General features: G+C 38.6%; 1 protein-coding gene across 3 annotated transcripts in view; it reads left to right on the plus strand.

Annotated features, from left to right (window-relative positions):
- TRAPPC9 (trafficking protein particle complex subunit 9) overlaps positions 1-24,320 on the plus strand; it is a 427,530-nt gene that overhangs the window by 16,854 nt on the left and 386,356 nt on the right. For all 3 annotated transcript variants that reach the window (XM_054167202.1, XM_054167204.1, XM_054167203.1), the window contains 5 exons: positions 1,322-1,447; positions 5,694-5,910; positions 6,935-7,078; positions 18,976-19,102; positions 21,057-21,202. In XM_054167202.1, coding sequence (XP_054023177.1) covers positions 1,322-1,447; positions 5,694-5,910; positions 6,935-7,078; positions 18,976-19,102; positions 21,057-21,202 — 760 coding nt within the window. The remainder of the gene's footprint in view (positions 1-1,321; positions 1,448-5,693; positions 5,911-6,934; positions 7,079-18,975; positions 19,103-21,056; positions 21,203-24,320) is intronic.

Consider the following 24,320-nt stretch of genomic DNA (forward strand, 5'->3'; position numbering starts at 1 on the left):
GGTTTTGGAGTAATTGTCTTGTATTTTTAAAGCATGAGCAGAAGTGATAGAGATGTTAGCATTGTTAACTGTTTTGTATGCTTATGGGCCTTAATACATGTCATAAAGTCCAGTGATGCTTTTATGCATTGTGTAAGCTGAATGCTTATTTACTGTGCCTGCCTGCTGCAATGATCTCCAGGGAATTCAGGGACTGCTGCTGATGAATATGATACTGCAGGATTGTTCAGAGAGGCTGGTATTTGGAACACGTAGAGAGGTAGGGGAATCTTAAGGACAAACATTCTTAAAACAGGATTTATAAAAATTAAACAGTTTTCAGCTCTGCTGGAGTCAGAGGACGCAGTCTCAGGCTGCGCCAGGGGAGGTTCAGGCTGGATGTTAGGAAAAAGTTCTATACAGAAAGAGTGATTGCCCATTGGAATGGGCTGCCTGGGGAGGTGGTGGAGTCGCCATCACTGGAGGTTTTCAGGAGAAGACTTGATGGGGTGCTTGGTGCCGTGGGTTAGTTGTTTGGGCGGTGTTGGATTGGTTGATGGGTTGGACGCAATGATCTTGAAGGTCTCTTCCAACCTGGTTTATTCTATGTATTTTTTTCTTGATTTCTATTTTTTTGAAAGTGCTCAGAGAATCAGGTAGTGAGGTAGCTTAATGTCTGCATTTGTAACATGAAGAGGAAAAAAATTGATTTCATATTGTGACAATAGTGGCTCAGTGTCCACATCAACATTAAATTAAGTTTAATTGTAGTCTAGTTATTTGTGGTTTAGTATCTTTTTAATTACAGGTATCTCATTTGGTATTCAAAGTATCTTTAGACTAAGCTGTGTAAAGTGTGATTTGTCATTTCTGTGTCTGTGTTGAGGAAAGATTGTCCAAGTGAAACAGGATAAATTTTGTGCATAATTTATGGTCAAGAGCAATGAAAAGTGACAGTTTTGGGGATAGTTTCAGATAAATTTGAATCCATCAATATGACAGTTCTCAAGCATGCAGTCAGCATTTTATGTTACCTAAAGGGTAAGTTGCTCATCTAGAATGTGTAAAGTGTAAAATGAGTGGACTTGGGACTTAGGGCAGGATATTTATGCTAATAAGGAAAGTGAGTGAAGAAGCTGAGAAGTTGCTTTGTATAATAATGCTTTAGAGGACACCTTGATTTTCACTCAGGCATATGTTGATAATTTAACAGCATAGTCACTAGCATCATTGAACTGCTAGGTTTGGAAGCTGTGACCACAGATCTATGTGTTGAGCAGAATTTGATCAAATCCAACAGGTGCAATACTTACATCTTAATTTAATTTTTCCCCTCTTCAAGTACAAGAATGCTGGTGTGATTGAGCTGGAAGCCTGCGTGAAGGCAGTGAGAGTCCTTGCAATCCAGAAAAGGAGCATGGAAGCCTCTGAGTTCCTTCAAAACGCTGTTTATATCAACCTTCGTCAGGTCTGTGCAGAAAGTCCAGTTATTTTTCTCTTCTTGTTAGAGCAATCATACTGAAGTGTGGAAGTTGTAGAGATCTAGGAGATTTTTATGTTATCACTACCTTCCTTCTTGCTAGGACTTGACTTCTGGGGATTTTCACATCTGTAAATCTGGATTAAAAGGTATTTAGAGTTCATCTGAAAACATAAGGACTTATCTTGAGATTAAAGACTCTATTGGTACTCTCCCTTGTGAAGAAAAAATATCACATTATTGCTCTTTTATGATGTACTAGGGGAAAAGAGCTTGTGACAGATCTGCAATGGATTTGTTTTCTTTCTTTCCTTCCTTCCTTTGTCTCATTCAATGAAACTGTGAGCAAGTCAGGAATAGCCTGTTGCAAAGTGAGTTTTTGAGTCTGACTATGTGATGACTTGAATTTTAGTTGTGTAGTCTGTAGTCTTGGTAAGGCCAAATCAAAAAGTAATTTGGAGGAGAAAATTAATATTTGGAACTGTGAGAAAAGCATTCAGTACCACCACAGAACAAGATCGACACTTTATCAGTATCTCAAGGTTGGTGTCAGTGGTGCCAGAGAGACTGCTGTGGTTGAAAGAATTAATAAAGAGCTGTTAGGTTTCTTACAATTTATCCTTTTTTTGGCTTGTTACATCTTGGTAAGACTAGCAGTGTAAGTCCACACTACTGAGCTTATTAAGCCCAGATGGGGACAGTACGTTTCTGAGGGAGGTAGAATACTTGCATTGGTGGAAAATCCTTTCTGTGAAGTCCATTTTGTAACCCAGCATAAACGGGAAATCAATTGATAAGAGAAAAGAAAAAATCATATTTTGTTGTAGAATACTTTTAAGTGCTGTAATCTTTGCAGTGCTAAGGGCTTTCCCTTTAATTTTGTGTCTGTCTCATGCTGGCGGCTCTGTAGGCTTTTATGTAAGCTGCTGTGGCAGTTTTTCCCATGTTATTCTTCCACTGTTATTCTCATGGCCTGCAACCTGCAGTGTTGTTGTGATGTTGCTTTTCCAATAGAAGCAATCACTGTCATGGTGAGAATTGCCTACTACTGGACATGAGGCTAGGTGATCTCATCTAGACTCCCTTTGCCACTAAAGGTTGCACCAGAGGATCTTTTGAAGTCCCTTCCAGCTTGAGCTGCTCTATGGTGATTCTGTGTTCAGTATGTAGTTGCTTTAAAAAAGCACAAGCTGACACCTTGACAATATTGATAATTTGGGCACTGAGGCTCACTGCTGAGCTGTGAACCATTCATAACCTTTATTGATTTAATGTCAAGGATGGCATTCATCTAGCTCATAACTGTGTACGTCTACTATTTTGTCATTTTCTTGGGTGAAAGTGTTTCTAGAAAGTACTATGAGAAATGTGTAAGATCACATTTCCAGTGTAAAGAGGAGTATGGCTGGAAATTATATTTACAGCTCTTCAGTATTTCTTGTATGTATCATGGAAGCAGAGGATAGTTACCTTTATGAATTAGACTAACTCAAAGGAGAAGTCATCCTGTGATAAGTTAGGGAAACAAACTGTAAGACAGCATATTTTTCTACAGATAGATAGAACGTCAGCACAACCAATATTCAGCATCAGAAACAAACCTCACAGAATAAAGTGTATGCCTGTGATAAACAGGAAAATTGGTGTCTTCCTAGGTATTCAATTTCCTACCCGGTTTAGTAACATTATGTAATTGGTGTTTTCTGATTATGGAGAGCTGCAGGGTAATAAGACTTATCTTTGCATCCAGATACGAGGAGTAAATTGCAACATTAGTTACAAAATGAGATGATAGAATTTTAATACAGTAAGGAATAATTTAAAGAAACTTATCCTCTTAGAAGCCTGTCTTAAATCAAGTCCGTGAAAAAATTGTCTCAGTCGCTTGGATAACAAACTACAACCTTTGCAGGTATAATTGCTAACTTGGTTTGTTGTAATAATTAAATGAAAATTAACCAGATGGAAGAGATGCTGTGCTTCAGGTGTTGGCTGTTTTGCAGCCACTTTATAGGCCTTAAGCTTTCATAAATTTATAAGGTCAGGGAAGATGTTTGTGAATGCTGCTCTAGTGGCCTGCAGAACACCCGCTGAAGCTTTCCCACAATTAATTGCTTGGAGTATTTGAGTGTCTGTGTGCGGGGGTGTTCTTGTGTGTGGTTGGTTGGCTTTTTTTTATTTACTTTTCCTGTTTGTTTTGTTTTCTCCCTGGGTTGTAGTGCAACTGTTTGTGGTGAGGGAAAACCCAATTTGTTGTCTTTGTGATAATGAAAAAAAACACACCAACAAACCATTTTCCTGCAACTCCATTACATACTTGATAACTTTGTGGACAGTCATTAAACAAGAAGTCAGGTAGCAGCGTTAGAAATTCAGCTTGCCATGAGACAAATAAAACTTTCTGAGAATCTGCTGCCTCTGTGAGTTCTCATAGTGGAACTCTGTTTTCTCATCCTAAACATTTACTTACTTTCCATTGGTGTGTGAACATTGACAGTGTTATGCATTTGAAGAATAGCTTTGGGTTTGTTCCCTTCCCCACCCCCAGCTTTTCTGACTTTGGTATGTGATGCTCATGCCCTTTTCAACTCTGCTCATTTTTGTGTTTTGGGTTTTTTTTATTGTACTAACTTTTAAAAAATTACATAAATAAAAGAAAAAGAAGTTTTTTTTCTGCTTGAGTAGGTAACCTTAAAATTCTATCCCTCATGTTCTTTCTGAATGATAGCATTTGGGGAGTCTGATAAACCGGTTTCAAATTGTTCTGTGTTTTCTATTTGTGCCTTGTGTTCTTTCCAGCTGCATTGATTGATGCAAGTTTTTGGCTTGGTGCAAATTGCCTTTTACAACTCTTCTTACAAGGATTTGTCTTTTATATGAATGGGCAGTATTTTTGCATTGGTCATTTCCTTGTGTTGTCAGTTCTGGGACAAATAGCAACTGCAGCTTCCAAAATTGTCTGAAACTTTCCAAAATTATTTGCTAGTCTCCCTATTTGTGTCTCTTCATATCCTGAAGCAGTAAGATTTGAACTATCATATAAGGTCACAATGTCTACTGAAAACTCTAAGCTTCTCTCATATCCCTATATCCAAAACTGAAGTGACTTGATAACTTTTTGACTACTATTTTGTAATTGTATTGGAATTTATGTGACAGTTTGAAGCATTATTTTAAGGCCTAATTATTTCTGTAATAGTTAACCAGTGTTCTTTTGCCTTTCCAAGACTTCATGTATCTGGAGTTAAACACACAGAATCCAGTGATTACTACTTTCACTTTTTTATGCTATTTTGGTATGAAGTTTGTAAATTTAACCATCTTTGCAAAACGCATTAGCAGCTTCAGAGTAAACAAACCATTTCTGTTGCTTGTGGTTGTGCATGGCAGGTGTTGTACACTAGGGGTCAGCATTGGTCCACCTTCCGAACTCAATGTTGCTTGTTACTGGGACGTAGACTTGAAGTAGTGGTAGCTTACAGAGTTTCTGCAGCAGTTTCTTTCTTACTGTCTGGCTTCAAAGCAAGATTGTCATTCAAAGCAGAGGGGAAAATCATTACTTGGAACTTGTGCCTATATATTAATAAGCAAAAGAAGCACATGTTGGTAGTTATTTATCAAGTTTATTTCAGCTTTAAGCGTAACAGGGCTTAACCTTTCACTAGATTCTTCCTCATTAGTTGGCAGCCTGCATATGTGTAATATCATGGAATGAAAATTTGGTGGTTTACAAGATCAGAGACATAGGAAAATTGAGACAGTAGTTTCTTTGTTTCCAGAGTCTGAGATTTCAAGATCAATTATTAGATTTAATCTTAAATGGATGAAAACGTTTAACTGGGCAAATCAATAGATTTTGGGAGTGGTATATTTTTGCATTCTTATTCTGCACTTAAACATCATATTAAATGTCTTCCATAGAATGTGGAGCTGTTTAGCCGTTACTGACTGTTTTGACTATTTACTTGCTAGTGCACTGACAAAGCTGCTAAAAACCCTCTATCTTTGCTGCTTTTGTTAGCTGTTGAACTTGAAGCAAGCTTATGTTTTCCTGGCAGTAGAAGCTGTCATGACTGGCTATATGCAAACTCACTGGCCTTCTGTAGTGTTGGAGATATGTCTACCACAGATTTTTTTCCTCCTCTTAGTTGTTGGGGTTTTTTTTAAGCCTCAGATACACACTCTAAAATTTTGATTAAAAACAATCCTTTTCTCCTTTCCCTTCCAATTTCAGCTTTCAGAAGAAGAAAAGATCCAGCGTTACAGCATCCTCTCGGAGCTCTATGAACGTATTGGTTTTCATCGGAAGTCTGCTTTCTTCAAGCGTATAGCAGCGATGCAGTGTGCTGCACCCAGCATCCCAGAACCTGGATGGAGGGCCTGCTACAAACTACTGTTGGAAACTCTCCCTGGCTATAGCTTATCCTTGGATCCCAAGGATTTCAGCAAAGGTAAAGTGTCTTCAGGAAAGTACAGATTAGTATCAACTGACTTTGTATAACTCAATTCAAACCAAAGTAACTTAGCTGTCTGAAACTAATTGTGGCAAATAGAGTGGTTCTTTAATACTGTACCTTCCCTTCATCTGAGGGTGTCTTCCAATAATTTTAATCTTCTACGAGCCATTGCTGAATGTGTTTGTGTGTTTCTCTCTGTTTGCAGTAAACAGTTGCTTTTTGTTTGAGAGCTTCCTTTCTGCTTCTTTTCCAAAATGTTTTTGGTTTTGATCATGCACTTCTCGGTCCAAAAAGGGTCATATTTTGAGTATTTTTAACTTAAGTACTTTCAACCTGTGCATCAGAAATTGCATTTCTTTTGACGTTTGTTACTTTTTGGTCATAAACAAGGGAATGATTTTTTTAATGTGTTTTTTTTTGTATGGACACACATACATGCATATAATGTAGTTATATCTGCATCTGTAGGATCAAATATGTCACATTTTTCAACAGATCAGATCAGAGTGATGTTATCTGTAAAACTTGTCTCTTTAGATGCTATAAATAATTTGAAGTCTTATTTCATTGCATTTGTTAAAAACCCAAGGAATGGCAGACAATCAAAACACGTACCAGTTCTTGTAGCTGTTAAATAATGTATTCGCTTTCTGCAAGTTACTTCCTGCCCTTCTTTAGGTAAGCTGTACTTCAGCAATTTTACCATTATCTAAGGCTATATATAAGTGACCCTAAACTCACCAATCTGGCATGCCATTTCAAATATTGGGGATCAAGCTGAGAGATCATGAGGATAGAACTCCCTTCTTCAATGGCTGGCATCTAAGGAGGAGTCTCTCTGTCCTGCCTTTGATCTCAGTCCACAAGTTCCTGAATCCAGTTCTAGAATCCAGCTCCTGAATTGGATTCCACCTGCCATTAAATAATTGCTTAATGTCTAAAGAATACCAAAATCAATTTGGATTTTATGGACAACTTCTAGATTTAGGAAAGTATGAAATGTCTGCTTTCTTTATAGGAACTCACAGAGGATGGGCTGCAGTACAGATGCGTTTACTTCATGAGCTTGTGTATGCTTCCAGAAGAATGGGCAACCCTGCTCTGTGTGTCAGGCATCTGTCTTTCCTTCTCCAGACCATGCTGGATTTTCTTTCTGATCAAGGTATGATTTTTAAAAGAAAGAGGTACTTGCACTTTCTTCTGTCCTACAGTCAAATAATGTGTTTTTACTTGAAATGTACTTAATTTGAGGAGTAATGGAGAGCACAGAAATTAAGGAGTTCTGTGTATACGTGAAATGACTTGTCAATGGAAATCAATACAGTGTTACTAGCTTTAAATGTTATTAATGTTCTGACCTTCATGGGTAGCATCTAGAATCATGGAATGGCTTAGATTGGAAGGCACCTTTAGAGATCATCTACTCCAACCTCCCTGCCATGGGCTGGGATGCCTCTCAAGTAGACTTGGTTCCTCAAGGCCACCCTTCAGGTGTTAGGAAGCAGCTATAAAGTCCCTCCTTTAGACTGTAATGTTTTCCATCTGTAGATTGACTGTGTCCATGCTAATGCTCTGCAGATACTAAGAATATCATCACAGGAATCAATTTTTGTGTGGATTAAGGAAAGAAGTATTACTTAAAAATGCTAGCAGCTATTACGTGCTATTAATGAAGAGGCTGAGAGGAGCTGAGGTTGAAAAGTAAATTCAGGAAAGAAGAGTGTGCAGTAGTTCAGGCTGAATCTACTGTGAAATTTTTATGAAATATGTTTCCTGATAAAACATTCATAGTGTGGATACAGAATTCATCTTCAGGGAGTAGTATTTGAGACAATGAACTTTTAGAAGCTGAACATGATGAAATTGAGTTGAACAATAGGCTAGGACAGTAGGTTTCTTTCTACAAGCTTCTGTGGTTTCTTCAAAAAAAATCTTTTAAGTTCAGTAATAAATTTCACTGGGATTTATTAAATTTATGAGTGGATGACAATGGAATGAAGGTGTCTGTGGATGCTGTGGATGTGAGGACCCTTTTGTAGAGGACAAAATCTCTTGGAGATGTACAAGTGACAACTGTATTATGTTTCTCAAGGAAAATATTTAAGAGGTTTGTTCAGCACTCACTTTTTTTAACGTTATTGCCTTATTTATGATGAAGAGGATAGGAGTAAAATGGTGTAGGGTTTTTTTCTTTTCTCCTTTAGTTGTGACCAAATGTCTCTCTTGCACAACTTTGGTGAGCTTTAGGTCTTTGCCTGCCAGTGGCTCAAATCAGTAGTGAAGGAAGGAAAGGAGCTGAGAAGAACTGATAAACTGGAATTAATTATCTTTCTGTCTGTAGCTCTTACTTGATGTCAAAAGGTTCTTGGATTTTCAGGACTTTTAATGAATATTTGTTGATTTCGGTATGGGAAGTTGGCTGAGGACAAGGTTTTAAGCTCTTCTGCTGTGCATGTCTACATATGATAGTGCTAATCCCTAATCCTAAAAAGGTTTGAAATCCTAAGGAGGAGCAACTTCTGTGTTTCTTGTCTTCAGACATTGTATGTCCAAGTAAATCTTCCAGATTCATAAGACCTATGGTAATTGTGATCTTTAGTGCCTTTGAAAACTCAAACTGAATCTTCTCCAGTGTGTTTGAAAAGTACCTGAATCTTTTTATTTTTCTCTCCCAAAGACACCCAAAATAGAACATACTTTTGTGAAGTCTTTTATTGATAGCATGTTTCTCAGGGATGGTTAGTGGTGTTCCAAACTAGATACAGTGTGGCTGACAGTGCCAGAAATGTATTTCTGACTTTTAAGCTCTTTCTATTGATTCTGAAGTTGCTATTGTATGATGTTGTGCAAGTGGCCATTTGCACAGAAAATGACCTTAAATTTGTAGTTCTTTTGGTGGAAAGAATCTCAGTGCACTGAGGTTACCTTTTCTCACTATTCATGGTATGGGAATGCCTTTTTGTGTGTGTGTGGTTTTGTTCAGCTCACTAAAATTCTGGAAGTTAGTCTGTTTTATTATTTGGGAAGCACAGTACTTTTCAGTGCTGGAGAGAGTTCAACAGAGAGCTATGAGGATGACTGGGGGACTTGAACATCTCTCCCATGAAGAAAGACTGAGAGAACTGGGGCTGCTTAGTCTTGAGAAGAGAAGGTTGAGGGGGAATCTTATCAATGTCTATAAATATGTAAGGATGGATGTCAAGATTAAGGTGCTAGACTCTTTTTGGTAGTGCACAACAATAGAACAAAGAAAAAGAGGTACAAACTAGAATACAGGAGGTTCCACCTCAACAAAAGAAGACACTTCTTTACAGTGAGGGTGATGGAGCACTGGAATAGGCTGCCCAGAGAGGTTGTGAAAGTCTCCTTCTCTGGAGAATTTCAAGACCCATCTGGATGCTTTCTAGTGCAGTCTGCCCGAGGTGATCTTGCTTTGGCAGGGAGGTTGGACTTGGTGATCTCTAGTGGTCTCTTCCTGTCCCCAACATTCTGTGATTCTGTGCAGCTCAGTATGCCTCTGCCAGTAAGATCTTTCTGTCCTGTGATTGTTATTGCACTTAAGTTCTTCTCAGATGTGAAGCTTTGCATCTGAAATTTCTACTGTACTATCTGTTGTGTACTTAATTGAATTACCGACTCTTTGATAATTCTGCCTTGCATTAAACATGCAGAAGTAATTTTTCATCTGTTGACCAATGTTCTGAATGTCTTTATTTGAAGTAAGTGACAGTAGGTAATGGAGAGAGAACAGTATCTAGAAGTACTTCCTGAAACATCCGAGGATGCTATCCTGTCACTGGAAACCACTGTTGGTTCCAGCTGCATTCACTGTTACCAGACTTTAGGACAGAGGTTGGTTCCCAAAGCAATTTGGCAGGGCTTTGAGATTGCAGAAGCTAAAGTGAAGGTGTACATTGGCCTTTTGACACTGGTTCTACCTGTTGGTAGTCAGCTGGTGAAGGTAACAAGACAAATGGCAATGCTCCATATTTTTAATTGTCTCCATCATGTTTTTTCATTTTTTTGGATGCTGCCTACCCAATTGTCCAAGATATCTTGGGAGCATTTAGGTGCTTCTCTAGCCAACTGGGTTGTCAGCATAGATACTATTACAGCATTAGCATAGCCTTTGGTATCTCAGAACATCTGTTCTGCTGCTCTGACCATTCCCTAGATTAACATGAACAATATCTTTGGGAAAGAGAACTGTGTTGGTCAGCAATCTGGAGAATAGCCATGTGACCACTCCTACATATATATATATATGCACACATTTAGCTTTTGATACCTGAAGGATAAAGAACAGGGGATGCCATGTAATTCATAATCTTTCTGTGATGACATTTGCCTTTTGTTCAGCAGCAGCAGTAACTGAAAATAAATAGGCTATGTTTCACAGCCGTGACTACAGAATATCTGGTAGCGTGGCAAATAAGATGCACTTGTTCCAGTTTTGCTATCTGGTTATCAGACTTCTTTGCTCACTGAGTAGAAGATTTTGAACAATTTTAGCTTATTTGTATTTCTACTGATGCCATGAAGAGATTTATATTAACCTCAGCAAACTAAAAATGATAGGATAGCCTGAGCTTCATTACAAATACCCCTGTGACAGAGGCATGCCCTCTGCAGAGTGGATACTTATTATCCTTAGCATGGTTATCGATTCTGCTGAAAAATGTGAAATCTGAAATAGAAGACTTGTTATGACACTTTTTCTTCAACCAGAAGACAGATGAAGGACTCAGGAGGTTTCCTTGCCATAACTGGATATTTTATCTTCAGAATCAAACCATATAAAGAGAGTTAATCAGTCTCCATTAGAAGGGATTTCCGCATGTGAATTTTGATTTTCCTACTTCATGTATTTCCATATAGGCATTGCACAGGAAATACCATGGAGAGGCTGGGTTCATTACTTGGTCAGTAGTTGGTTTTATGGTTTATCTCAGACAGCAACTGCACTTGGACAGCGGTATGATAAAAACATAGTTTTAACTTGGAAAAAGGGGTTTGTTCCTTTCAAAGCTTGACTTGTCACAAGTATCCCTAGTAGTCTAAATGTCCTGTGATGGACTTGTCAGTGTTGCCTGGGCAGACTGCTTTGGTGCCTTGGCAGACTGGAGTTGGAGGACCAGGGACTGCATGCTTGTAATTTGAAATCACTTTCAGAACCTCTTCATCCTTTCCATGCTGCTGTGCTCAGGTGATGGCTGACATGTCAGTTGCCGGCATGAGATCTGTGCCTTATGCCAAGAAGTGATGAGCTTGATGTAAGGAAAAAAAATCCCCAAACCTTGGTTATCTTCAGAAATTATGGTTAAGCCTGGACCTCATTTGATGATGTCAGATGTGGTGTCTGACAACTCTTAAAATATGCTTTTCTATCTCACAGCTTGAAAAAAGGAAACTATGCAGTATTTTGCATTCTTATTTATAGAACAGATTGCATATGCATTCACTTGGTGATATTTAAATTTCAAATTGCTATGTAGAAATATAGAAAATGAGAGAGAATATTAAACTAGGCTCATAAAAACTGACAGCTAGACCAAAAGTGAATGTGTAAGTGCCCTTAAACGTAACTTCTGCCAAGCCTCTATTGGCAGCAGTAAAGACCAGACTCAGTTTCTGAGGATCTTTACTTAGAACAGTGTTGAATTTCTGCCAAAACACCTGGGTTCTTGGTGAGTTATAGTTCCCCACACCTATAAACCTATAAATAACTGCTGCTAGGCTAGAGTATAGAAAAAATTAAAAGCAGCTCTTGTTTTGAGGGACTGTAGGACTGACTTGTTACTCTGTGTTCACCTGGCCATATCCTGTTCTCTTGTTTATGTCTTGCTGTTACTTTCTCATTTTTCCCTTGTTCAAGCTGTTGTAGCAAAGAGTTCTTGAGAGCTTCAGCTCATTTTAGTTCGAGTTTTTTGTTCACCATTACTCCCCTCAGTTTGCTGCTCCTCCTGCCTGTTTTCATAGTGTTCCTCTTTTTCCTCCGTGTTCTTCATAATTAGGTCTTGGGAAACAAGATTATGAGTAGGAGAATAAAATGTTAGATAAATAAATCTGAATGACAGTAGTGTTAGATTTTAAAAGGAGGAGGTACATAAAAGGTAAAATGTGAATTGGACGTGATGATCTTGAAGGTCTTTTCCAACCTGGTCTGGTCTATTCTGTTCTGTTCTATTACATTCCTTGTGGAATTCCATGAATTTGGTATCCATGCTGGATAAATTACAGGATACTGCAATAAATACTGCCTATGGACTGTTGTGATCTAATGGGAAGGAGTTAGACAAACTTGGAAGTTTGGCTTCTTTCCAGTGAATGATGTTAATGTAGTGTTCCTGAAGTTAAAAAAAAAAATAGTAAAATTGGTACACTTATTATGATTAGAAGAGACTGAGAGAAATGATGTGAACGAGGTCGTCTTGAGGAAAGAGATTTAGTCATGTGGCTTTTGCTTTTCAAAGCAGTTGTAAGCTGTTAGGAAGCTGGCAACAATGGCAATATCACAATTTTTTGGTGATCCAGGGTTATTTAGAAGAGTTTGTAGAATAGACTTGAATGTGATATTATTTCTTGATAGTATAAACTAAGAGATCCTGTGTTGGAAACCTTCTTGTAGAAGGTCTGCTTATGCTATCACAAGGGATCCCCTGAACTGTGTGTAATGCATTATATTTAAGTTGGCAAAATACCTGCAAGGTGTTTTTGCCTGACAGGTAATATTTCAAAAGGGAGCTAGTTTTGTTGGTCTTTATTAAGACCAACATACTAGAATTAACTGATTTCAGGATGGAAACTGAAATATTCAATATAATCTCCAGGGTATCTTTACAGCAGCCTGCTGGGTACTTAGCCATCAATGGGAAATCCTTTTACGACTTCAGCATAGTGCCTTACCTTATCTGTGTATGTATACATATAAAAAAGTAGGTGTGTGTATATATATTAAAAAAATGTGATTGAATAGACTTGTCATGTTGCATGGAGTCAGTGTATAGCAGTGGCCCAATACAGTGTAAGAATGAATATACTAATGACAACTTGAATGTAAATTCTTTCTGGTACACTGTAATAAATAATTCCAGGGCTGGAACGAGAAGTAGGAGGCAGCTTCTGAGAAACCACTTAATTATTCTAATTCACCACAGTACTGTGAATTTTGCTGCTTTTCATCTAGTTCTGTATTTTTTTCAGTTGTGTACTGTAAAACTTAAGCACTGTTAAGTGCTCTTGTTTCTGGGAGTTATCTGAAACACTTTTTTGCTTTTTTAGAAACCTATTAAAAAAAATCAAAGTAGTAGTGGCAGGGGAAAACTCTTTTGGGCTTGTTTCATATAGTTGCCTCTGATTTTTTTTTTTAAGAAGCCTTATTTGATTAATTGAGGGAAGAGATAAAAATTTTCACATGAAGACAAGTTGCAAAATTTTTGTTCCAAATGATAAGATTACTTTGGGGAAGAAATAGTTGAACTGGCAATATATAACTTGAGGAATTTGTGCTGCATTTTGAAGAGCTAATATTTTTGTATTGAAGGAAGGTGTTCTAGGAGGTGCTGTATTACTTCAAATATTTTCTTAAAATGACATTTAACAGTTTCAATATTGCTCTTTTTAGCCTAAATCTGAGTCAAGGCAGTGGAATAAAGACTGCTGCTTTAAGTAGCACTTTCTATGTAAAAAGAATTATCCATGTTTAAAAGAGGATCACCCATGTACTTTGAGGAACACCCCATATGATGTCTATCGAGTGTTATTGGATGTATTGAGAGGGTAAGAGTGAGGTCTAGGAGTGATACTGAGGAGATGTGTTGGTTTTCAAAATGATGGGGAAATGAAGCTGTATATTAGTAAAGAGAAGTGACATGCTTTCATTCTAAGGTTTCAGACTGTTGTCTAATTTTTCTGAACAATTAAACTGTCCTTTTCTCAAGCAAAAGTCTCTTCTTGTATTACTAGTAGAGACAAAGAAACTTTGGATCATGATACTCTCTCTGGTCAAATTCCTTTGACTTTGTTTAAGAGTATATTGGGAAAAATATCCTACAGAAATTAGTGTGTCTGCCTTGCCATCTGTCTGTCTGCTTCTTTCACTCAAAATACAAAATCAGACGTGTTTAACAGTTACACCATTGCATCTGTAAAGTTTGCAAAGCCTACTTTGCTCAGAAGCAGCTCTGCAGAAGTTCTACTTTTTGTGTCATTACTGAAGTTGTCTGTTCTTAATTTTCTCCACTTCAAGTTCAGGTAGGTCTTCTAGTATTTGTTATCTAGAAAAAATGATTAATATTGCTCAGCAGTTTACATATTGATTTTGTATGTACAAATCAGGATTTTGTAGTCTTCAGACTACCTACAGACATCTGAGGTTCTCGGATATGGTGGAGCGCTAGATACTGACATTTTAATGGCATGTTTCTGAATTTGGGAGTTCAGCTATGACAATTTTTCATGAGCTTTTAGCTAAAAATCTTTTTTGTGCTGGCTGTGACTTTTAAAGTGGTTGTGACTTAAGCTGTACACATTTTAGAGAATTACTAAAGGTCTTGTAGGAGAATATCACAGTGTGTTTAGTCATTCTCTCCCCATTCTCTCTGTGCTGGTCATCTTAAAAGCAGAAAACATTTTTCTGACACACACATAACTCTTCTTTTTGTCTACATTGAAAAGATTACCTTCTTCCTCTTTCCCCCAGCCTGCCAAGTTAGAGATAAGGCTGATTGTTTTTTGAAGATGAGCTATTACACAACAAAGAGCTGAATCCTTCTGCTCTTTTCTCTTCCTTCTATGGGTGAAGCCAGTTTCTTGGATATTGTTCATGGTGATCTATTCATGACAGTGAGTGTAGCATTGTGAGTAGCATAGATTAATTATTTTCTTATTGTCCTGCTCTGCATTAAAATTCACAGTATGACATGGAAGTTTTATTCTCCACTGCATTTATTTAGAGATCCATCTTGCTTGATTTCTCAAAGAAAAGAGGGATCATATAGCATGGTGTCTGCTGATGCCTTTCAGGTCTTTCCTGGAAGAATAGCTTTTGAATCCTGACAAAACAGGGTGTGGAGAACAGATCAGAGATGTTCATTTTGTGTCAGTTTCATGACAGTTGTTTGTACATAGAAAAGGTAGACTTTACCTGTGCCCTGAGAAGGCAAAGAAAAAAAGACCATTCGTTCTTGCTTGCTTTGGTCACTTTGTCTTCCATGGGCTTGCACGTGCTTTCTGTCTAGCTGATGACCTGATGAATATAGGTAGGAGTCTGAAATGTAGCTGTTCAGAGCAGTGTAATATCTATATATAATAAATGTGGTATATGTTATCATAGGTAAGTGCTGGTGTTTATTGCAGTAGAGAGTATTAGACTGAAATGCTATCGTTCCTTGTGTTGCTTTCAAAGCAATTTGTTCAAGTATCAGATCTCTGAACAGTTTGAAGTTGTCTTTACATGCTCCATGTAATTTTCAGAAAAGTATTAGAGATGCTGTTTGTTTACTGAAACTGTGGAAAATACTATCATCTAATACCCATCAGACTTAATGTAATGAAAAAACAGGTGATGCCTGCCTGCAAATTAGAAGAGACTTGCTCTATTTGGCTGAATTGAACAGCTGAAATACTGAATTAGTGGATTGATCATGCAAGCCTTGGTCAGGCACTTCACTTATGGCATTAGCTTACTTGTAGTAGTGAAGAGTGGTGTACTGGATATACAAATAGGTGGCTTGCTGTTATCCATCTGCATCTATCTGAAACTGTAGTTGGGGGACTACCTGAAAGGTCATGAAGGCCATTGCATACATGCTGTAATCTAATGATTGACTTCAAGCTAAAAGGTTTGTAGTAGTTACTGTCCATGAATGCTCAGTTTCTACTTCAGTTTAGGTGAGGGTCTTAATGTATTTTGTGACCTTTATGAAAGTCTCATTTAGATTAAAGAATACACAGCATCTTGATGGCAGGGTGATGCTGAAGATCTCCCTGGCAGGAGACACTTTCTTTTTTCTTCTCTAGTTGAAAGAGGGCTTACTAAGCAATGTTATTGGGTTTTGCCTCCTTTTTTTCTTTCTTTTTTTTCTTTTTTCCCTCTGTTGTCAAACTTGCTTTTTTGTCTTGTTGTGTGTTACTAGTGATTATTAAGGAGCTGTTTGACTCTTCCTGAGAGAGCTGGATGGGCTAGCTGGCTGCCACTTCTTAGGGCAGGATGCCCTGGAGATCTTGGATGCAGGAGATCTTGGACTTATTTCTGAGTATTACTTGCTGCTTTCAAGGGGGAAGGAAAAGTTCATCCAGCATAATGAATCCTGGGTACTAGTGGTGGTGTTTATTTTTTGGTTTATTTGTGGTTTTTTGTTTTATTGTTTGTTTTTTTAATGTTAAAATGTTGATTTTTGTGCTAATCACCAGGGGAAAATTGAAGTTAGGAGGCTATTTGTTTTCAGACTTCCTTTTTCAATTTTTTAGCAAGTTGCATAAGGAAACAAACACAGTAGTTTGGTGTAATTGGCAAGTCAGACATAAAGTGGTCACTTTCTTCGTTCTCCCTTGCTGTAGGTTGTTCTGCAAGGTTTGCAATGACTTGGTCAAAACAAGATGAACCAATTGTTTGCCAGAGAGTGAATGTATTTTTAATGTTTGACTTGGTTTTTAATGAGTACTGACTGAGACTGACTACAGATATTTAAAAATTCTTCAAATAGCTAAACCAGAGTTTTAGTAATTGTGTCCTAACTTTCTCCATTATCTCCCAAGGCACGAAAAGCTGTGTGATACTGTTAAATTATGTTTATTGAAGTGCCTGAACATCTGTAATTGACCACCTTTCCTGTTGTGGTCTGATTTTTTTCAGTGGCTTCATTATTGTAAAATTCTGCGTCACATTATTGTGAAACCAGCAGAAAGACTTTTCCTTTTCCACATTTAGTAGCTTTTGGTCACAAATGGTTTGTAACTGTGCAACTGAAGCTTTCAGATTTTTCTGTTCTTGTATCAGAGGAAGGTTTGAAGCAGCTTTGGGACAAAACCAATGTTCATGGTTCCGTGTGAAGTAATTAAGCAAAAAACTAGCAGGAATATTGGTGGAACTGCAAAATTTTCAGTTGTCAGAAGCAGCAAAGCAAAAAAACCAAACAACCAAAAAAAAAAAAAGAAAAAGAGGGTAATGAAAACAGCTTGGTATGAAATAGGAAAATTGCACTATGAGGCTATACTGAGCAAATGGAGAAGTCTGTGCCCCAGCAGCAATACTGACTGTGGCGTTGTTCAGTTTTATTTGGCTGCAGCCATTTTATGATCCCTGTCTGAAAAGAAACAAAACAGTTTAAAAAATAAAGTAGTTATTTCATATAAGAAAGTCACTCACCATTTCTCATTCACTAAATGCATCTGTGTAATAGCTACATAGAAGGATCTAGTAGTGTTTCCAGCTGCAGTCCAGGATTTTAAAGCCGATGAGATGAATTCACAGGTCAAAGGATTGAGAGGCAGTTCCTCTTCTGGTGACATAGACAAGCATGAAGACATTAGGTGGGTGAAGACCTCCAAGAGTAGCTGTTTTCTATTTCCTTTGCAAAGAAAAAAATAAGTATTGGTGATAACCATTTCAGTCACAGTCAGTCTTCTAAACTGTAGGTCAGGAGACTTTGTAGTTTAATAGGTCGTCCCAGGAGGCTTGTTCTGTTTCTGGTTGTATCAAAATATGATGACAGCCAGGCAGATGCGAGGAGAGTTCAGAGCTGTTTGAAAGCAGTAGTCTGTAGGAGGTTTTTGGCAGTTATTAGGCTTTGCAAATTTGACTAAGTAGAGAAGTTTGTTATCATTCATTCATACTACAGTGATCAGGCAGCAGAGGTGCTCAAGTCAAGGGCAAAAGGCTCCAACATTTGTTTTCAGAAGTGACTTTATTGTGCAAGATCATGCAGCTCTTGCTCTTTTGCATCATGAATGCTTCTTGATATATCCTGTTGATGTAAATACGTCTAGCATCTGAGCTGAGATGCAGTGTTAAGTAAAAAGAAATGGATGTTTTAAATTGCATTTTGTACAATATCAGCACAGAAAAATGTCTTGTTTTAGCCTTGTCTTTGCAGAAAGTATGCTGAGCTTCTACTCTGAAATAAAAATGTAACTCTAAAATTCATAAACAAACTCATTTTGCAAGTAGCAGCATGCTTTCTTTGAATACAATAAATGACAGTGCTTCACACTAGGAAATGAATGTCAGTTCTTCAGAATGACAGACCTTCACTTTCAAGTGCATGCTGTAGTGTTGTCTTCATTCTTGGTAGCTGTGATGCTTTCCATCTCAGTGGATTCTACTTGTACTGTGTACTCTTGCTTACAGAACATGGCAAATAGCCTGAATGCTATAGCCTGGACTTTTTATGACAGTACTCAGTCTTGTATATCTAATAATGTAGTTTTGCGAATGTTTCTTTGTGAGAGTGGCTCAAGAACCAGTTCAGTTAAATACAGACACAAGGAGGGCAATTTATTGGTTGTGTAGCATTAATTTCATAATGAAGGCAATTTCAGTCAGTGTTTATTTGCTTTGAAAGAGCCATGCACTCAAGGCCTTAGAAGCTTACAAACTGAGTGGGTTGATGTGTGCATTTCAGGCTCCAAGATGCTCTTTTGGGCTTGTGTGGTTGTTCGAATGTTCACATAGCAGTGCTAATATTAGCAACCTGTATATGCTAAAGTCTAATTGTGTTGGATATGTAGATTTACTAGCAATATTGTAGAAATTTTAATTTTGACAGTGGAAAAAATTACCAAGAGGTAAGCATAGGCTGGCACTTGAAAAATTCTGAGAAGTCCTGGAAACTATCTTGCCGAAGATCATCAAGTTACATTTGATCCATCTGTTAAGGCTTCTGGAGCATAACTGTAAGCATTGTATACAAAAAATAGTTGGCATTTCATTAGAGTTGTTTTATATAAATACAAAACCCAAAGCAGACCTTTAGGTTGTAACTTCATCTTCAACTTTTATTACATGCAAGTTTGTGATTGTCGTTTTTAATTTTATTTTAATCAAATTTCTTTTTCTAGAAAAGAAAGATGTAACACAGAGCTTGGAAAGTTACACAGCAAAATGCCCTGGTACAATGGAATTCATCACTCTTCCAGATGGTTTGAAATTACCTCCTGTTCCGTTCACCAAATTGCCTATTGTGAGGTAAGACTCCAAAATCCAGTCTTCAGATTCTTCACAGTACTTGTCAAATTTTAAAGGATACTGGAAGGGTGCAGTCTTCTCAGTTTGCGTAAGTTGTTCACAATAAGATGGAAAAATGTCAAATTGTCAAACTGTTTTGAGAAGTTCTTAGGCAAAAATAGAGCCTTTGAGTAGAAAATACTTTCTGTGGCCTTTAGTTTCAGGAGAGAGGTGTTGTTTTTTTTTTTTTAAACCATCATTCAAGAGTTTGTAATACAATTGAAGACAAATAGTTTGTAATTGCAGCTGAGATTTAAGTTAGGTACCTGATCACACTGAAAGTCCCTGAGTTGGATGCTGTCTCCACCTCTGAAACCTGGAATTTGGCAAACATTGATGTCTGTTGTAGCTGTTCCTTTTCAGATGCTGCGTTTTTTGAGCTGGCACCTTCACTGGCCTCTTCTCAATCCATGCTCCTTTTTGTGTCTGTGCACAAAGACACATCATGCAGTCCACCCAATGAATAACAGCCAAAGCAATTAGACCTTGGCAACAGTCTACCAAGACTTCAGTGGTGAAAGCTCTGCCTTGCTTGAGATGTTTTGTATGCTGAGAGAAGGGGAAAAGGACATTATATTTGCTTGGGTTTTGGGAGTGATTTAAGAAATCACCATCCATGTGCTTCATTTAGGCTATCAACTTGTGCTCACCTTGCTGTGCTTGGAATGTTAAAAGTAGGTGCTGCTCTTTTGCCATGGGGTGAGGAACTCAGTGTCATCTTTACTTAATAGCTAGGTATTACTGTTTGTGCTCTGCTCTACCTTCCTCCTTCTTTTCTTTTGAAAGTTCTATAGAAGCTGTATGGATTTGTATTGATAAACCAACAAAATATTAGGTGCATCTAAATATAAAGGAAATAGAAGAATTTATTGTCTTCCTAGTCTAACAGATGCACTATTCTTGTTACAGAAGCATAGAACAGGCTAGGTTGGAAGGGACCTTAATGATCATCCAGTTCCAACTCACTGCCATGGACAGGGACGCCCTCCACCTGACCAGGTCACTTAAGACCCCAGCCAACCTGGCCTTGAACACTTTCAGGGAGGGGTCGTCCACGACCTCCCTAGTTAAAACTACTTTGTTTGTAAGAAAAACTTAAGGAAGAGATTATCTTTTTTCTGGTTTTACCACTTCTCGGTTAGTTTTCCTTATGTACTTTTCTTACTACTTTAAATTTTCTAGGTCCTGTTTTTTTCCTTTGCTCTGTTTCACCTCTAAGCAAGGTTGTATTTAATTAACACAACTTTTTCCAAGTACAGGATTTTGATCTTTTGGGTAGCTAATGAAATTATCTTGTGATTCCTAATTGTCATTCATTTGAATGCAACTGGGCTGAGCCAGGGGCTATAAAATGTATGTTACTGAAGCTTTTCACCCAAAGGAATTAATATTCAGCATTTGACCTGTGAGGGTGGAGGTGTTTAATGTTGAAGGTTGAGGAACACTCATTGTGCATTAAGATAAAAATTATTAGCCACCAGTATTTTTATAAAAATGACAGTAAGCCAAAGCACTTCTTTCTATAAAATAAAATTTGTTTTTATTGGCACTTCATTGATTCACATGTTTTACATATTGCATTCTAGTTTGGGACAAAGTTGGGTTTAAGTTGAATATTTGGTTGCTTTGTAGTGTATCTAGTGTTCAGTTTGCACTTAACTTGGAAAATAATAGCTGCAGTTGAAATAACTGATCTGGTATTTGTTTTCTGAGGACTTTCAGAACTTTGCCTTCAGTTTCCTTGGGCTGGTGTTTACTTGTACTGTAGCTGTTTACTTCATGTTTTCCATTTCAAGTGTTTTAATCAATACCTGCTCACAGTGTGCCATTTAGTATTTATGAGTTAATTTTTAACCATCTATTATAAAATGAAACAGAATAGGCCCAAAACTATAAATTTCTTTTTACTTAACAGATCTGTGAAGCTCTTGAACCTGCCAACTAGTCTCCGGCCTCACAAAATGAAAAGTTTGCTTGGTCAGAACGTGTCAACCAAAAGCCCCTTCATATATTCTCCAATTATTGCACACAGTCGTGGGGAAGAACGAAGTAAGAAAATCGGTAAGCATATTTTGCAGTGTTTTCTGTGGGTTTGTTAAATTGGAAAATCTTTCCTAAGCAAGGAAAGCAAACCTGCCCGCTGCCATCTTAGATCTGAAATAAGTAGCTTTTTAGCCTAAAGTTATGAAGGAGCAAAGCTTTGTTTTCCATGGGACAGCTTCAAATTCAACAGAGGAATAAAGTCTCATAGCTAATAAAACTGATTTTCAGAGTATATAAATGAGTTTTATTTCCTTCTCCAACAACAGAGAAATAAAGGAAAATTTAGTTCTGACGCATTCTGTTCAGCAGCAGACAGCTGTTCAGCTCAACCGGTTATAATGCGTGGTACCCCGAGGCAAATACACTGTTGGGCTTTCCCCTTTTCTGGTAGGGTTATCATCCTGAACATGAAGACGTTTGGATGAATGGGCTGCAGTTTCTTGGACAAAAGATGCAAATCTGAAGGAAGCTGGACCGTGGTAGTTCATCACCCATGGAACTTTTTTTTTAACATTTATTTCTGGTTGATACTGTTAGACCGTTGGGATCTTAAAATTTGTTTTCAGTTTCTCTCAGGAGAAAAAAAATGCATCTAGTTGATGCCCCATTATGATTAAATGTCTGATTAGTCAGTTTTTCTTCAAGATAGTTCAACAGAAATGAAAAACGCCCTGTGAACAATGTTTGGAATACTAGTAATTATCTGCTAGAAGATTATTTCATTTATTATCAAGCTCTTCAGTGCAGTAATTGTGCATTGGAAATAGATTAAAAAAGCTTGTTTGAAGGCTGGATGCAGTTACAAATATTGGTAGTTCTTTTTATTGCTTTTGTGCATATCACATGGGTGATAATTTTTAACATAAGCATTAATGTCAGCACAGAAAAGAGTCCTGTGATTATGGAACAGAACTGGTTGTCAAAACTTGAATACACAAAATTGCAGCATGGTGTTTATCTTAATTTGGCTTCTTGTATTACTGGTTTTAATGCTGTGCAGTCATCAAAAAAACCACCCAAAACAACAGTACTTTGAATGTATTCAAGGTAGGTAAGATTTTCTGTGTTGTTGCTTTGAACTGTAAAATGCAAAACATTTGGCAGGTCATTGTCAGCAGTGGCTCCAACTAATTCTTCAAATAGGTAATTCAGGAACAAGTTCGGAACTGATGAGTAGAACAAGCGTGTGTACTCCTCTACATCAGAATTTCCCTTTCTGTCCCCTGCTCCCTGCCCCTTTCAAATATAGAATAGAATTAATCAGGTTGTAAAAGACCTTCGAGATCATCAAGTCCAACCTACCACCCAACATCATCTACTCAACTAAATCATGGCACCAAGTGCCTCATCCAGTCTCTTCTTAAACACTTCCGGTGATGGTGACTCCACCACCTTCCTGAGCAGCCCATTCTAATGGCCAATCACTCTTTCTGTGAAGAACTTCTTCCTAACATCCAGCCTGAACCTCCCCTGGCACAGCTGTCCTCGTGTTCTGGTGCTGGTTGCCTGGGAGAAGAGACCAACCCTCACCTGGCTACAACCTCCCTTCAGGTAGTTGTAGAAATCAGTAAGGTCTCTTCTGGGCTTCCTCTTCTCCAGGCTAAGCAACCCCAGCTCCCTCAGCTTCTCCTCACAGGGCTTGTGCTCCAAACCCCTCCCCAGCTTTGTTGCCCTTCTCTGGACACATTCCAGCAAATCAACATCTTTCTTAAACTGAGGGGCCCAGAACTGGACACAGTACTCAAGGTATGGCCTAACCAGTGCTGGGGCACAATGATTTCCCTGCTCCTGCTGGCCACACTTTTCCTGATACAGGCCAGGATGACATTGGCCTTTTCGGCCAGGTGGGCACACTGCTGGCTCATGTTCAGCCTGCTATCGACCAGTACCCCCAGGTCCCTTTCTGCCTGGCTCCTCTCCAGCTACTCTGACCCCAGCCTGTAGCGCTGGATGGGGTTGTTGTGGCCAATGTGCAGAACCCAGCACTTGGATGTGTTAAATCTCCTGCCATTGGACTCTGCCCATCTGTCCAGCCTGTCAAGGTCCCTCTGTAGAGCACTCTTTCCCTCTAACAGATCAACTCCTGCCCCCAGCTTGGTGTCATCTGCAAATTCACTGATGATGGACTCAATCCCCTCGTCCAGATCATCAGTAGAGATATTGAACAGGATGGGGCCCAGCACTGATCCAGCTGGATGTGGCACCATTCACCACCACTCTCTGGATTTGGCCCTCCAGCCAGTTCCTAACCCAGCAAAGTGCAAACCATGGGCTGACAGCTTGGCCAGGAGTTTGCTGTGGGGGATGGTGTCAAAGGCCTTGCTGAAGTCCAGGTAGACTACATCCACAGCCTTCCCCACATCCACCAGGCAGTCACCTGATCATAGAAGGAGATCAGGTTGGTGAGGCAGTACCTGCCCTTCCTAAATCCATGCTGGCTGCGCCTGATCCCTTGGCCGTCCTGTAAGTGCTGTGTGATTGCTCCAGTCATGTGAGTCATCCCACCAAGTTTCTGTGATGGCAATTACATCATAACTTTCCTGCTGTAACAAGGCTTCCAGCTCCTCTTGTTTGTTATCCATACTGCGTGGATTAGTGTACATGCAGTTCAGCTGGGCTGCTGGTTTCACCGCTGACTCCAGCTTGCCACCCTCAGACTCCTGTCACGGGGGACTGGTTTCAGCCCCTTCTTCCTTCAAATCTAGTTTAAAGCCCTGACAACGAATGCATATAAGGGAGGTGCGGGTTGCGTAGCATTACTCCATCCTAAAATACAAAGAACAGTGGAAATAACTACTTTCTGTCTGACTTTAAAGCAAGCTGGGCACTTAAATGACTTTATGGAGCCTATCCAGAGCCTGTCCCATATTATGAGTTTCTTTTGTTACTGGTAGTGTTTGTATTGTAGTATTGCATTTTTCTCTGGGACTCTTTTTTTCCCTATGTCGTCTTTTTTACCCTTCCAACAGTCCTTTTTAATCTGCTTTTAAAATCGATTTGCTTCAGCAGTGTACCAAACAATTGGTTTGTTCATCTGGATTGTGTCCGGCTTGCGGAGCCAGCAGTCGGGAATCTTCATTTTGACATGTGGGGCTGTAGGCTTTTTCCAGTCAGCTAGGCTGGACTTAAGCTGCCT

The sequence above is a fragment of the Dryobates pubescens genome, chromosome 14 (assembly GCF_014839835.1).
Source record: "Dryobates pubescens isolate bDryPub1 chromosome 14, bDryPub1.pri, whole genome shotgun sequence".
In the NCBI taxonomy this organism is placed as follows: Eukaryota; Metazoa; Chordata; class Aves; order Piciformes; family Picidae; genus Dryobates; species Dryobates pubescens.